The 13,867-nt window shown below is 44.7% G+C and overlaps 1 protein-coding gene across 1 annotated transcript in view; it reads left to right on the top strand.

Moving 5' to 3' along the window:
• LOC136573557 (melanopsin-B-like) overlaps positions 1 to 13,867 on the top strand; it is a 95,535-nt gene that overhangs the window by 43,540 nt on the left and 38,128 nt on the right. The window contains exon 8 of the mRNA XM_066574827.1: positions 8,698 to 8,872. Coding sequence (XP_066430924.1) covers positions 8,698 to 8,872 — 175 coding nt within the window. The remainder of the gene's footprint in view (positions 1 to 8,697; positions 8,873 to 13,867) is intronic.

Raw genomic sequence — 13,867 nt, 5'->3', positions numbered from 1 at the left:
ATTATGTCATAAATAGGAAAAGCTAATGGTCCCAACTTGATTATTCAATTCTATGCGCAAAAAAATTGTCGTCGAAATTTTACGTAATACTCTAAATCTCTCACTTCCCAAAGTTATAGAAACATGAAATTTGCCATAAGCATTGAATATGTCATAAATAGGAAAAGTTAATGGGTCCCAATTCGATTATTCAATTCTAGCACAAAAGAACTAGCGTCCAAATTTTACGTACGGAATCTAATTCTCTCACTTCTTGGTGTCATAGAAACATAAAATTTGGAACGAGAATTGATTATGTCATAAATAGGAAAAGCTAATGGGTCTCAACTCAATTATTCAATTCTATGCGCAAAAGAATTAGCGTCCAAATTTTACGTATGGAATGTAATTTTCTCACTTTTCGGTGTCATAGAAACGTGAAATTTGGCACAAGCATTGATTATGTAATAAATAGGAAAAGCTAATGGGTCCCAACTCGATTGTTCAATTCTATGCGCAAAAGAATTAGCGTCGAAATTTTACATACATAATCTAAATCTCTCACTTCCCAAAGTTATAGAAACATGAAATTTGCCATAAGCATTGAATATGTCATAAATAGGAAAAGTTAATGGGTCCCAACTCGATTATTCAATTCTAGCGCAAAAGAACTAGCGTCCAAATTCTACGTGCGGAATGTAATTTTCTCACTTTCCGGTGTCATAGAAACGTGAAATTTGGCACGAGCACTGATTATGTCATAAGTAGGAAAAGCTAATAGGTCCCAACTCGATTATTCAATTCTATGTGCAAAAGAATTAGCATCCAAATTTTACATACATAATCTAAATCTCTCACTTCCCAAAGTTATAGAAACATGAAATTTGCCATAAGCATTGAATATGTCATAAATAGGAAAAGCTAATGGGTCCCAACTTGATTATTCAATTCTAGTGCAAAAGAATTAGCGTCCATATTTTACGTACAAAATCTAATTCTCTCACTTCCCGATGTCATAGAAACTTGAAATTTGGCACGGGCATTGATTATGTCATAAATAGGAAAAGTTAATGGGTCCCAACTCGATTATTCAATTCTAAGTGCAAAAGTATTAGCGTCCAAATTTTACGTATGGAATCTAAAGTAACCATGACTTCATAAGATTTTCCATGTGAACACCAGATAAACACCAGAGAGCTGGATTCCAATGGCTGTGGAGAGGCAAGTAAGTTCACCTTATTTTAATACAGAGGGTCGTATTGAAGCAGGACTATCCAATAACCGACTGGACAACCCCTTTAATTAAAGTCTCTTCGAGACGCCACTGGCAAGGCATCAAAATTCTGCGCATAACAATCAAGCCACAAACAGTTACACAAAATAGACTTGTGCAAAGCTGGGCCATCCTGCTAGTATTATTTTTTTTTTTGCTGTCCACTTTGATTCACTACAGCCTGTATTTAAAGCACATTAATCTTCAACACAATAAATGGAAGTATAAACTGTTTAGGACCAAATTGGCTATTCAAGATGGGTACTATAGCTCATCTGACAGCTGTTTCCACTGAGTCTCTTAAACACATGAATGTTCTGCTCAGCTGTACATTTGTGTGTTTTGGGAGCCAAGCTGTAGCCAGATAACTCTGACAGGCTATCTTTCAGTAAACAAACAATCGGAAATGGAAATTCAATGTCTCTGATTCTTCCTTTTCCTGACATCATGTGATGTTAGAGGAAAGTTGAACCATCCCCAGATACATGAGTGTTATTCACCCCTGTCATTATCAGTTGGTTTGAATGACTAAACTCTAATGTACTCTGTCAAGAAAAAAAAATCAAGTAGTTTGTTGCAAAACTCTGCATGCAGTGACATCTACAGTAGATATGCAAGTGATTAAAGTTGTGTCGTGATAAGGCTATTGGTCTTGCCACCTGAGGCCCTAAAAGTGGTTCCACCCTTGGCCTATAAAGAGGCTCTCCAAGGCTGTGTGCAGTGAACCTTTTTCCACTTCTATAGATCTTGTTGACCAATAGACATGTTCTAGGGATGTTCTCACCAGACTGTTAAGAGGTGTTAGGACTAGTGGATGCCTCCATTTTCAGCGGTTTCCTGAACAAATCTGGACTGCTAGGGAGTGGAACTGGAATGTCTTCAGTGACAAATCCAAGTTTAGTTTGGGTACCGATGGCCATTTTCGTGTCTTAAGACCTAGGGGTGAGCACCTCAATCATGTCTTTGCTGTGGAGCAGCAGACTCCTGGTGTGATGGTCTGGGGGGCCATCACATGCAACAGTCGGTCACCTTTCATAATGGTACGAGAGACAATGGTATGCTCAGCACATCCTACAGCCACATGCATTGCCTCTCATTGCATGGCTTTTAAGGGGCATTTCCCAGCAGGAGAATACTTAGCCACACACAGCAAGGGTGTCACAGGAATGCCTTCATAATATTGTCATGCTTTTATGGCCTTGCTCAGTTGCTAGTTTTATTTACAGTGACCCTTACTACCTTACGTCAACAGTTTAAAATGTTATCAAGAAATTTTCTGCTCATGGTATAGTCAAGAACCTTTCAGGATGTGGTGCAAAGAAGGATAGAAGCCTTCAAAATGTGGCAAAGAAACTTTGTACAACATCCAAAGAATTTTGGTTTGAGCTACAGACATCTGGACTGATGTCTCTACCATAAGATACATACTAATCAAAAAAGGGTTCTCTGAGCAAAGGCCAAAAGAGGACCCCACTGCTTGAAGAAATGCTTACTAAAGTGCAGCTGAAAAAAACGACTGTTTTAGACTGGTTAAAGGGGTTGTCCCGCGCCGAAACGGTTTTTTTTTTTTTTTTCAATAGCCCCCCCCCGTTCGGCGCGAGACAAACCCGATGCAGGGGTTAAAAAAGAAGACGGGATAGTGCTTACCTGAATCCCCGCGCTCCGGTGACTTCTTACTTACCTGGTGAAGATGGCCGCCGGGATCTTCTCCCTCGGTGGACCGCAGGTCTTCTGTGCGGTCCATTGCCGATTCCAGCCTCCTGATTGGCTGGAATCGGTACGTGACGGGGCGGAGCTACAAGGAGCCGCTCTCCGGCACGAGCGGCCCCATTCAGAAAAGAAGAAGACAGGACTGCGCAAGCGCATCTAATCCGGCGATTAGACGCTGAAAATTAGACGGCACCATGGAGACGAGGACGCTAGCAATGGAACAGGTAAGTGAATAACTTCTGATAACTTCTGTATGGCTCATAATTAAAGGGGTTGTCCCGCGGCAGCAAGTGGGTCTATACACTTCTGTATGGCCATATTAATGCACTTTGTAATGTACATTGTGCATTAATTATGAGCCATACAGAAGTTATCAAAAGTTATTCACTTACCTGTTCCGTTGCTGGCGTCCTCGTCTCCATGGTTGCCGTCTAATTTTTGCCGTCTAATGGCCAAATTAGACGCGCTTGCGCAGTCCGGGTCTTCTTCGTTTCTCCGTGTAGCTCCGTGTAGCTCCGCCCCGTCACGTGCCGATTCCAGCCAATCAGGAGGCTGGAATCGGCAATGGACCGCACAGAAGCCCTGCGGTCCACCGAGGGAGAAGATGCCGGCGGCCATCTTCAGCCGGTAAGTAAGAAGTCACCGGAGCGCGGGGATTCAGGTAAGCGCTGTCCGGTGTTCTTTTTTAACCCCTGCATCGGGGTTGTCTCGCGCCGAACGGGGGGGGGTGTTGAAAAAAAAAACCCGTTTCGGCGCGGGACAACCCCTTTAATGCACAATGTACATTACGAAGTGCATTAATATGGCCATACAGAAGTGTATAACCCCACTTGCTTTCGCGGGACAACCCCTTTAACATCCTAATCTCAATCCAGTTGAAAATCTTTGGAGAAAATCAAGATTGGCTATTTCGAAAAGGAACCTGGTAAACCTGCAAGAGCTTGAGCGAATTGTAGTCGAAGAGTACAAGAAACTACCAGCAGACAGGTGACAGAAGCTCACCCATAGCTCCAAACACCTTTGGAGGTTATCGCAGTTGCAAATGGGTTGTGCAACTAAGTATTAGGGAAGGCAACGTTTCGACCAATATATGGTCTTTTTCAAGCCTATAAATCAACATAAAACAATACACACAGTGAATGTTACATAACATACAACATAAAAATGCATATATATGTACAAATGTATATGTATAAGACATAATTACAAAAGATAAAATGCATACCGCTAGTCATGTGAAACAAGGTGGTGAATCCATGTTCCAGGATGCCCACCATTCACCAAAGCTGGCCTTTATATAGTGCAGATTCAACAGGAAGCCCAATTGGTAACAGCCCACATCGCACCTGACCTCCGGGGTTAAAGCCATCAACTTCCGGGGTCAGTGCCATTAAACCACTATGTAGAAAATTTTGGGTATCAGCCAATACATATGCCCTGTGTGCCAGGTCTTTATATGGCGTCCGGGAACAAATAACGCACTGCACATGCGCGGAGACGTCATGCCTCATCGAGTCACGGCGTCAGGGCGTCATCACGTGACTACGCAATCCCGGAAGAGTAGCGCGCTTGTGGGCTGTTCCCAATTGGGCTTCCTGTTGAATCTGCACTATATAAAGGCCAGCTTTGGTGAATGGTGGGCATCCTGGAACATGGATTTACCACCTTGTTTCACATGACTAGCGGTATGCATTTTATCTCTTGTAATTATGTCTTATACATATGCATTTGTACATATATATGCATTTTTATGTTGTATGTTAAAACAATACACACAGTGAATGTTACATATGTTGATTTATAGGCTTGAAAAAGGCCATTCATTGCTCGAAACGTTGCCTTTTTTTAAAATGATGAAACAATAAAAGTTTAACTTTTATGATTCTTTGAAGCACCTTTTATGCTGCTACCTCTCCTCTACACACTTGCTTGATCTTGGATTGATGGTCTACAATCTGAAGGTTAGCTTGGCATGTTTGTGCGTCTTTTTTGATGCAAAAGAATCTCTCTTTTTTTTTCTCTCCCTCCGGTTTGACCTGTTCATCCGGGGTTGATGTGAGTGCTGCTGACACATTACTTACTTGAATAAGTATTAGGAAAGGGTGGCTTTGTCATATACTATGTTTATTTTTTATTTCTTTTTAGAAAATACTGCATGTATATTGACAAGTACATTTGGTTGAATGTATTTGGACATGCTATTGAAATATTCAAAGTTAGTACATATCCACCTATTTCTGAAGGCATTAGCTTTTTTATACTAAACAATTGTGTCAATAATGTTGACCACAACTAACTCTAACATGTAATAATGTTTCTGTAGTAATTTTCCCCACTACTTATCCTTTGTGTAGAATGCCAAAAAGGTTGTAGTGGTTCTGGAATGACTGCCTTGCTGACAAATCAGGTGCTCGTTTTGGAGAGGTTTCTACATCTTCTGGCTCAGTGGGTGTGGTATTAGGTTTGACATGCTTAGTCGCATCTATGGGTAATTACTAGGGCTATTTTACCTGGGCTGACACTGAGCTCAACTGTGGTTGATTTTCAGTCTCTGTCTGGTTGAACTAGCATTCAGAGCCCTGGTCCTGGATCGTTCAGTTACCTGCTGCATCTCAAGCTAAGTTCTGTGCTTGTTTTCATTTCTAGTTTTGGTTTTTCTTGTGGTATTTCCCTTTCCCACATGGGGTCAATTAGAGGCTGAGGCACGCGGTCGGGGCCGTCCTTATTGGGGCAATTGCCCTGCACTCAGGCAGGGCCCCTTCCCTGTGTTAGGTTATATGGGGACAGTATTTCCCATATTTTGGTTTTATCCCTGTTTTGTTAGTCATTCATTTGCACTTGTGGGATATCTGCTGGTGACAGATCCAGCACGTCCTGGTTGGACATAACACAGAAAATATACATTAGCTCTAATTAACTGGTTTTCGGTAGTAGCATAGAATGCTTAGGGAAAGCAGCAGCACATGAGAACCCCAGGCATAGCAGTTGTAAATATAACATCTTACTTAAGTGTTAAGTCTCTAAATGAAGCTGCCAGTACAGCACAAATCTCTCAGCTTAATTCATTATTGATTGACTTTTTATCACATAGTGATTCAGACAGCCTTTTTGTACATTATAACCTACTTTTTGGTGCTTGGAACATAATACAAAGATGCTTGGACTCGCACAGAAGTCTCCACAAAGTCTATTATCATGACTCTTACCTGGAGCCTTATGTTTCTACACTTTGATTGTCTCAGCATCAAAAAAATACTCTTCTCTGTAGATATTTGTGTAAGATGACACACATATAAGACCTTGTGTTTTGTGAGAGGAGTTCTAGTTTTTATAGAAACCAATTTGATACATTATATGTACTTAAAACTTTCATCAATTCGGGGGAGGGATGGAAATAAACAGCAATTTAACAGTTTTTTTGTTTTCACTGTCTGTGGGATGCACTTTACAGTGTTCATCATCTGGTAAATAATGTTAATTTTGTTATATGGGTTGTTATAAATATGACAATACCAAATATAGGCTTTATTGCTTTTGAAAAATAAAAACTTTTTACAAAAGGATTTTCTTGTGTCACCACATTTTAAGACCAGTTTTTTTTTTTTTATATTTCCACTGACAGCTTATGAAGGCTTTTTTGTATGACTTAGAGTTCTCATTTGTATTATTTGGGAGTAATATATGATTATTACTTTTCTTTCCTGTTTTAGGGTGGCTTAATACAAGCGTGTACATGTGCCGTACATAGATGCACACAAAAGTGCGCACCCACATACTACATACATACATAAACACGTGTGAATGCAGGTGCCCGCATTGCTTTCAATGGAGCTGCGGCTGCTGCCGGCGGCTTCATTGAAGGCAATGGTCTGCCAGCACCCCTTAATTGTTTTTCAGGGAAGAGCTTTAAATATAAGCTCTTCCCTAAAAACAACAATTTTAGTGTAAAAAAAAATATATATATACTTACCTGTCTGCCGCTGCCGTGTCCCCTGCGGGGATGAACACATCTGCCACATGCGGAAGATGTTTTCTTCGTCCCCTCTCAACCAATCACAGGCAGCTCTCACCTGTCATTCATTCAGCGAGAGCTGCCTGTAATTGGCTGTGCGCCTCAGCTAATCACAAGCAGCTCTTTCAGCATATGGGGATTTTAATTCCCCGTCTGCTGAAAGAACTGCATTGCAGAGCTGGGGATGGCGCAGAGAGGATGCGGCTGAGCCCCGGCAGCTGAAGATAGGAGAGTATGTGGTTTTTATTATTTTTAACACTACTTTGCCTGGTTTTTCAGGGAAGGGCTTATCTTTAAAGCCCTTCCCTGAAAAACATTTCCAGGGTGCTGGCAGCTGGATCCTCTATATTTATATTTTATATAAGTATATTTTTATTGATTTTCTTTTTTACACTAAAATAGTTGTTTTTCAGGGAAGAGCTTATATTTAAAGCTCTTCCCTGAAAAACAATTAAAGGGTGCCGGCAGACCATTGCCTTCAATGGAGCCGCCGGCAGCAGCCGCGGCTCCATTGAAGACAATGCGTGCATTCCCTATGGTGCACGCATGTCCTATCTTTACAGGCGCACGCCTGTAAAACATGGACATGTGAACACACCATAGGGAATGCATTGGATGCAATAGACGCGTGTTTTTGTGCGTACGTATGCACGCACAAAAACACACTCGTGTGAAGCCACCCTCAGGGAATTGAGGTGAACAGAAAAGGCTACTTTGGAATTTTTTAGTTAGCTTTTATGATGATTACATTGCTGGATAAATTACATTTTTTAGTTGATACGGATGTATTTGTACAGATTTACAGTTTTATTTTGTCCATTTTATTACTCAAAAAAAATCGAGCAAGGGGAAAGCTTTTTTATTTTCTGCATAAAACCACAGAGTAAATGCATTGGTCAGCATTGACTGCAGCATCTTAGTGTTAAATGGAGCAGGGAAGTGATTCGATGAGGAAGTGCTCATCTTCTCGCTCCTTTTTTTGAAGAAAAAAATAAAAAAAACCCTGTATGTGAAAGGGAGCAAGTATTGACCAGTAAGATGGTGTAATAAGATGAACCAAAGTTCCTATTACCTTCCCCAGGATGATTTAAAGTTACACAGTTACAGGAGAAGGATCCATTTCTGTCCTGTCTCCCTGCACGCTGCCTGCTTATCTTCCATTGCTCCGTTCTCCTCCTGTACTCAGGCTGAAGTCAGAGCTGCAAGTATATGCAGCTCTGACTTCAACCTTGCGTACCTCCAGTTAGATTGCAGCGAGAGTGCTGTTCCTGGTCTTGTTTTAAAACCAAAATTTTTCAAAACTAGACTAGGCAAAATCTAACCAGATCTACACTATTCAGAATTGGCTTTTCCCAGCTACACTGCAGAACACGCAGTAACTGTTGAACTGCAATGAGCTTTTCAATCAAAACTGACTGTCCCAGATACCCTCCACAGCGACCAGGCCACAATTATGGAAACCGTTGAACTGGCAGTTCTATGATGTTTCATTAACTCCCTTAGACGTGAATAGGAGTTACAGTAATAGCATAGCACAGCAAGCTACACTGTTTCCGCAACTCAGAAGTTATAAAACGTTTTCATTATCACAGCATTCCCATCTTGGCAACAATTTGTGCTTAAATGTATTTGTAGTCTAATTGTTACATATAGTTTGTGATTTTGCCATTATGATTAAAATTGTATTTCTTCAGTCTAATAATTACAGGTCATTTCTTTCTAGAGAAACTATTCACAAGACTGTGCCATGTCTTCGGTTCCTCATTAAACTACCAAGAAAAGACAGTATGTCTACAGGCACTTTTAACTCTTCACTTAAAGGATCGGTCTACAGCCGTCCACCCCAAGCTTCAAGGAAAAAGAACAGCTGCATTTCTACAGTATCTACTGCAGAAACGGTGAGTTCAACTTTTTGAATCACACCATCTAGTCAACAAGCAAAAACAAACAAGGTCCGCAGCAGCATAAGTGGTAGCAAATAAAACCAAAGCTTTTATTCCTCCATTGTAAAAGAAGCTGCAACGTTTCGATCTATGGTAAGACCTTTGTCAAGCATATCTGGCATACAGACTACACCGCCTATATATAGCAGCCAAATTAAAATCAAACATATAACAGCTGATAGACAACTAATACCTTATCAACACGTGTAACACTCGTCCATGGCTACCGGAGACTGCAGCGTCTGGCATTGCTTACGGTGCATGTGCGGGAGAATCCGAGTCCCGCGAGATTAGAATCTGGTAAGAGATTTATAAATGATGTTTTTAACTCTACCACTCCAGGGTCCGTAAGCTGAAACAAACGGCACTCTGGGCGTTTTAGGAGAGAGTTGACTAGAGATGAACTTCTAATTAATAGAGTACATGTTCCTAAAACACCCAGAGTGCCGTTGGTTTCAACTTACGGACCCTGGAGTGGTAGAGTTAAAAACATCATTTATAAACACTGGTCACTGATTACTAGTTGCTGTGATGATATTCCTGAACTTGCTCGACCACCCATGTTGGCCTATAGAAGGAGCCGTAATATACAGGATAGGTTAGTTAGACCATTGGTAGCTCCAAGTGGAGGTTGGTCAGTTGTTGGATCCGGACTCCTACTGCAGCGTGCATTTACTGCAAATATAATACTACAAGAACAAAGCCTCCATTTTAGTGTCTTTTGAGTGTACTCTCCAGCAGTTTTGCGGACAAGTCAATTATATTTTCCTTCGCTATCACAGTACAGGGTTAGTGTTACGGCACTCTAACCCCCGAGCGCCAGGTGGGGTGCCCTGATCTTCCCGCACCCCACTGTCCCTGCCTACTTGCCTCGGCCCTGGCTAACCCCAGGCGGACAACTGGGCGGCGGTCCCTGCGCTGGCTAGGGACCTGGCGACTACCTAGATGGAACTACTAACAGGGGACAGAGTGCCGACAGAAGAGGCAGGTGGAACAGACCAACAAAACTTACTAAGCAGAGTAAGGCTGGAGATGGAGCTCACAGGCAAACTGACAGGATACTGACGAGCAACTAGAGCAGACTGAGACAGACCTGACTAGAGGCTAGCAGAACCAATAACTGGCAGTGAGCCAGTTACCGAAGGGACAAAAGGTTTCAATAGCGACTTATGGAATACCCTGTGAAACCTCCATGTGGCTGGCAACCCCAGCTCGTAGGCGAGTGGGTTCACCACACGTGTGATGGCAAACGGGCCCCACGTAACGTGGCGCCAGCTTCAAGGACGGGACCCGCAATTTGAGATTTTTAGAAGACAGGTATACCTTCTGTCCCACCCTGTAAGGTTCAGACACAGACAGACTCTTCCCACTATGCAACTGCATACGGGCCCCCGCTGCCTCCAAGTTTCTCTGTACCTCTTTCCATACCCCCCGAAGCGTATCTGGGGCGACATCAGCTGCAGGACAGACCGACGGAGTAGGGACTGCTGTAAGAAAGCGAGGATGCTGACCGTATACACAAAAAAATGGAGACACCCCAGTGGAAGAACAAAGGCGGTTGTTTAGTGCAAACTCTGCCAACGGCAGGAACTCTGCCCACTGATGAGCCTTTTCGCTAGCAAACAACCGTAAATATTGCACTAAATCTTGGTTCTTCCGCTCAGTCTGACCATTAGTCTGCGGGTGGAACGCTGAAGAGAAGGAAAGCGACGTTCCCAGGTTTCTGCAGAAGGCACGCCAAAACTGCGACACAAACTGAACCCCGCGATCAGATACAATATTTTGGGGAACCCCATGTAGGCGAATTATTTCATGGCGAACTCTTTTGCCGAGGGTAGCTTTTTTAACGCCACAAAATGTGCAATCTTTGAGAACTGGTCGACCACCACTAAGATAGTGGTGCACTTCTGGGATTCTGATAGGTCAGTGATGAAATCTACTGATAGGTGCGGCCATGGACTGGAAGGAACCGGTAGCGGTCTCAGGGGACCCTCCGGAGGACGCCGCCGACTCTTATTGCGAGCACAGACCGAGCAACCCCTCACAAAGTTGCGGATCTCCTGAGACATGCCTCGCCACCAGAAGTGTCTGGAACAAAGCTCCAGGGTCCCCTGGAACCCTGGATGCCCGTCGAGAACCGACGAGTGAGACTCATCCATGACTCTAGGGCGTAGGGTCTCTGGCACAAACCATCTGCCCTCCGGCACCCCCGAAGGAGCGTCCTGCTGAGCATCCTGTAGTTGAGGGACGAAGTTAGACTCCACAGCTGCCACCTCCTTGCCGGGGGCTAAGATGTTCTCGGGAGTCATGGTCTCACTATCCGGTACCCCGAAACTCCGTGACAGGGCGTCCGCCTTCACGTTCTTCTCTCCTGGGATATATGTCACGACGAAATTAAACCTGGCGAAGAACAACGCCCACCTGGCTTGACGAGCTGTGAGTCTTTTCGCATTGGCGAGATATAGCAGATTCTTGTGATCAGTATATACGGTAATTGGGTGTCTAGCACCCTCAAGATGGTGTCGCCACTCTTCCAGAGCCCATTTGATAGCCAATAATTCGCGGTTACCCAAGTCGTAGTTGCGCTCTGCGGAATTGAACTTCCGCGAAAAGAACGCACATGGGCTATACCCAGACCTCCCACTGACTTCCTGCGACAATACTGCTCCTGTCCCCACTTCAGACGCGTCTACCTCAATAAAAAAGGGTAGTAGTGCGTCCGGCTGTATTAGCACCGGGGCAGTCGTGAATGCCTTTTTTAGATGGCTAAAGGCCTCAAGGGCTGCAGGCGACCACTTACCCAAGTCGGCCCCCTTCTTAGTCAGGTCGGTCAGAGGTTGAGCAATAACTGAATAATTCCTAATGAATTTGCGGTAAAAATTTGCAAAACCTAAGAACCGCTGGAGAGCCTTGAGGTTGTCTGGTCTGACCCATTGGGAGATTGCTGCTACTTTATCAGACTCCATCTGAATCTCCGTGGGTGAGATTACATAGCCAAGGAAGGATACTTGTTTAGAACCAAATGTACATTTCTCTAACTTGACAAAAAGTTGATACTCGCGCAAACGGGTCAGGACCAACCTCAGGTGCTGCACATGTGAGTCCCAGTCAGGCGAGTACACCAGAATGTCGTCAAGATAGATGACCAGAAATACCCCCAGGAAGTCATGGAAGACCGCGTTCATAAAACCCTGAAACACAGCGGGGGCATTACAAAGTCCAAAAGGCATGACCAGACATTCAAAATGTCCTAATGGGGTGTTGAACGCCGTCTTCCATTCATCTCCCTCTCTAATGCGAATTAAATTGTAAGCCCCCCGCAAGTCCAGTTTGGAGAACCAGTGGGCCCCCACCACCTGATTCAACAAGTCAGGAATTAGGGGCAAGGAGCATTGGTTCTTCACAGTGATTTTATTCAAGGCCCGATAATCCACACAAGGCCTTAGTGTCCCGTCCTTCTTCTCTACAAAGAAAAGACCTGCCCCGGCAGGGGACCTGGACGGCCGGATATGTCGGTTGGCCAGAGCCTCCGAGACATAGGACTTGAGGGCTTCATGCTCACGGCCTGACAAATTGAAAATGGCTCCCTTAGGGATGGGACTGTCGGGAATCAGATCAATACCACAGTCCCACTCCCTATGAGGAGGCAGAGCCTTAGACAGTTTTTTGGAGAATACATCCTGAAAGTCTGACAAATACTCCGGAATGAGCACCGTATCTGTGGAGCACACAGCTATGGTAGACAGGTGATTATAACAGGATGATCCCCAATGAGTCAATTCCCGGGTGGACCAATCAAATTGGGGATTGTGCAGTGCCAACCAGGGCATACCAAGCACCACATCAACCAACATTTTTTCCATAACCAGGAAAGACAGTTCTTCCGAGTGGAGGATCCCCACCGTGAACTGTAATGATGGGGTCCTCCATCGTACCAGGCCTGTAGAGAGGGGGGTAGCATCAATACTGGTAAAATGAATTGGCGTCTTCAGCGCCACAAATTCCGCCATCAGAGAACGGACAAAACACAGACTTATCAAGTTGGCGGCTGCTCCAGAATCAATAAACGCCCGCCCTGATCGGGAAAAGTCCCGGAATCTAACCTGACACGGTACCAAAAGTTTAGGAAGTACCTGAAGTCCTAGGCGATCCTCCCTGCAATCGCCTAGGACTCAGAGTTTTCTGCCGGTTCCGGCTGCGAGCGTTGAGACCTCAGTGGGCAGGTTATCACCCGATGTCCAGCTTTCCCGCAGTAGAGGCAGAGACGATGCAACAAACGGATCCGGCGTCGCTCTTCGGGGTCCAGCGGATCCACCTCCATTGGCTCGGGGACAGGGACTGGTAAGGAGGAAGAGGGACCAGGGCAACCGACTTCTCTGACTCTATGGGTCTGCCTGTCCTGCCTCCTAGACCTGAGCCTTCTATCTGCCCTCACCGCTAGCTCCATAGCCTCCCTTAAGGACCCGGGAACGGGATGGGAAATTAACAGGTCTTTAACTGCGTCCGAGAGGCCCTGTAGAAAAATGTCTTTCAGCGCGCTATCGTTCCATGTCGTATCCCCCGCATAGCGTCTGAAGTTGGAGCAATAGTCCTCCACACAAGACGACCCCTGGCGCAGCGCCAACAACCGCGAAACCGCCAACCCCGCTCGGTCCGGTTCGTCGAAGATACCCCCGAGTTCCTGAAAAAAGGAGTCCACAGACTGCAGGCAGGAGGAACCCTCGGGGATGGAAAAGGCCCATGTCTGGGCAGAGCCCCGCAGCAGGGACATTATCAGCCCGACCCTCTGAGCCTCCGACCCGGAAGAACGGGGACGCATCCGAAAAAACAGGCGACACGCCTGTCGGAAAACAAAAAACTTGTTCCTCTCCCCAGAAAACACCTCGGGAAGAGGGCACTTGGGTTCGGGGCTGGTTGAGGCGTCCGACCTCTGCGACACCCCCCGCTGCT

The sequence above is a fragment of the Eleutherodactylus coqui genome, chromosome 7 (assembly GCF_035609145.1).
Source record: "Eleutherodactylus coqui strain aEleCoq1 chromosome 7, aEleCoq1.hap1, whole genome shotgun sequence".
Taxonomy (NCBI): domain Eukaryota; kingdom Metazoa; phylum Chordata; class Amphibia; order Anura; family Eleutherodactylidae; genus Eleutherodactylus; species Eleutherodactylus coqui.
The sequence above is the reverse complement of the archived record's forward strand: the minus strand, read 5'-3'. Positions and strand labels throughout refer to the sequence as shown.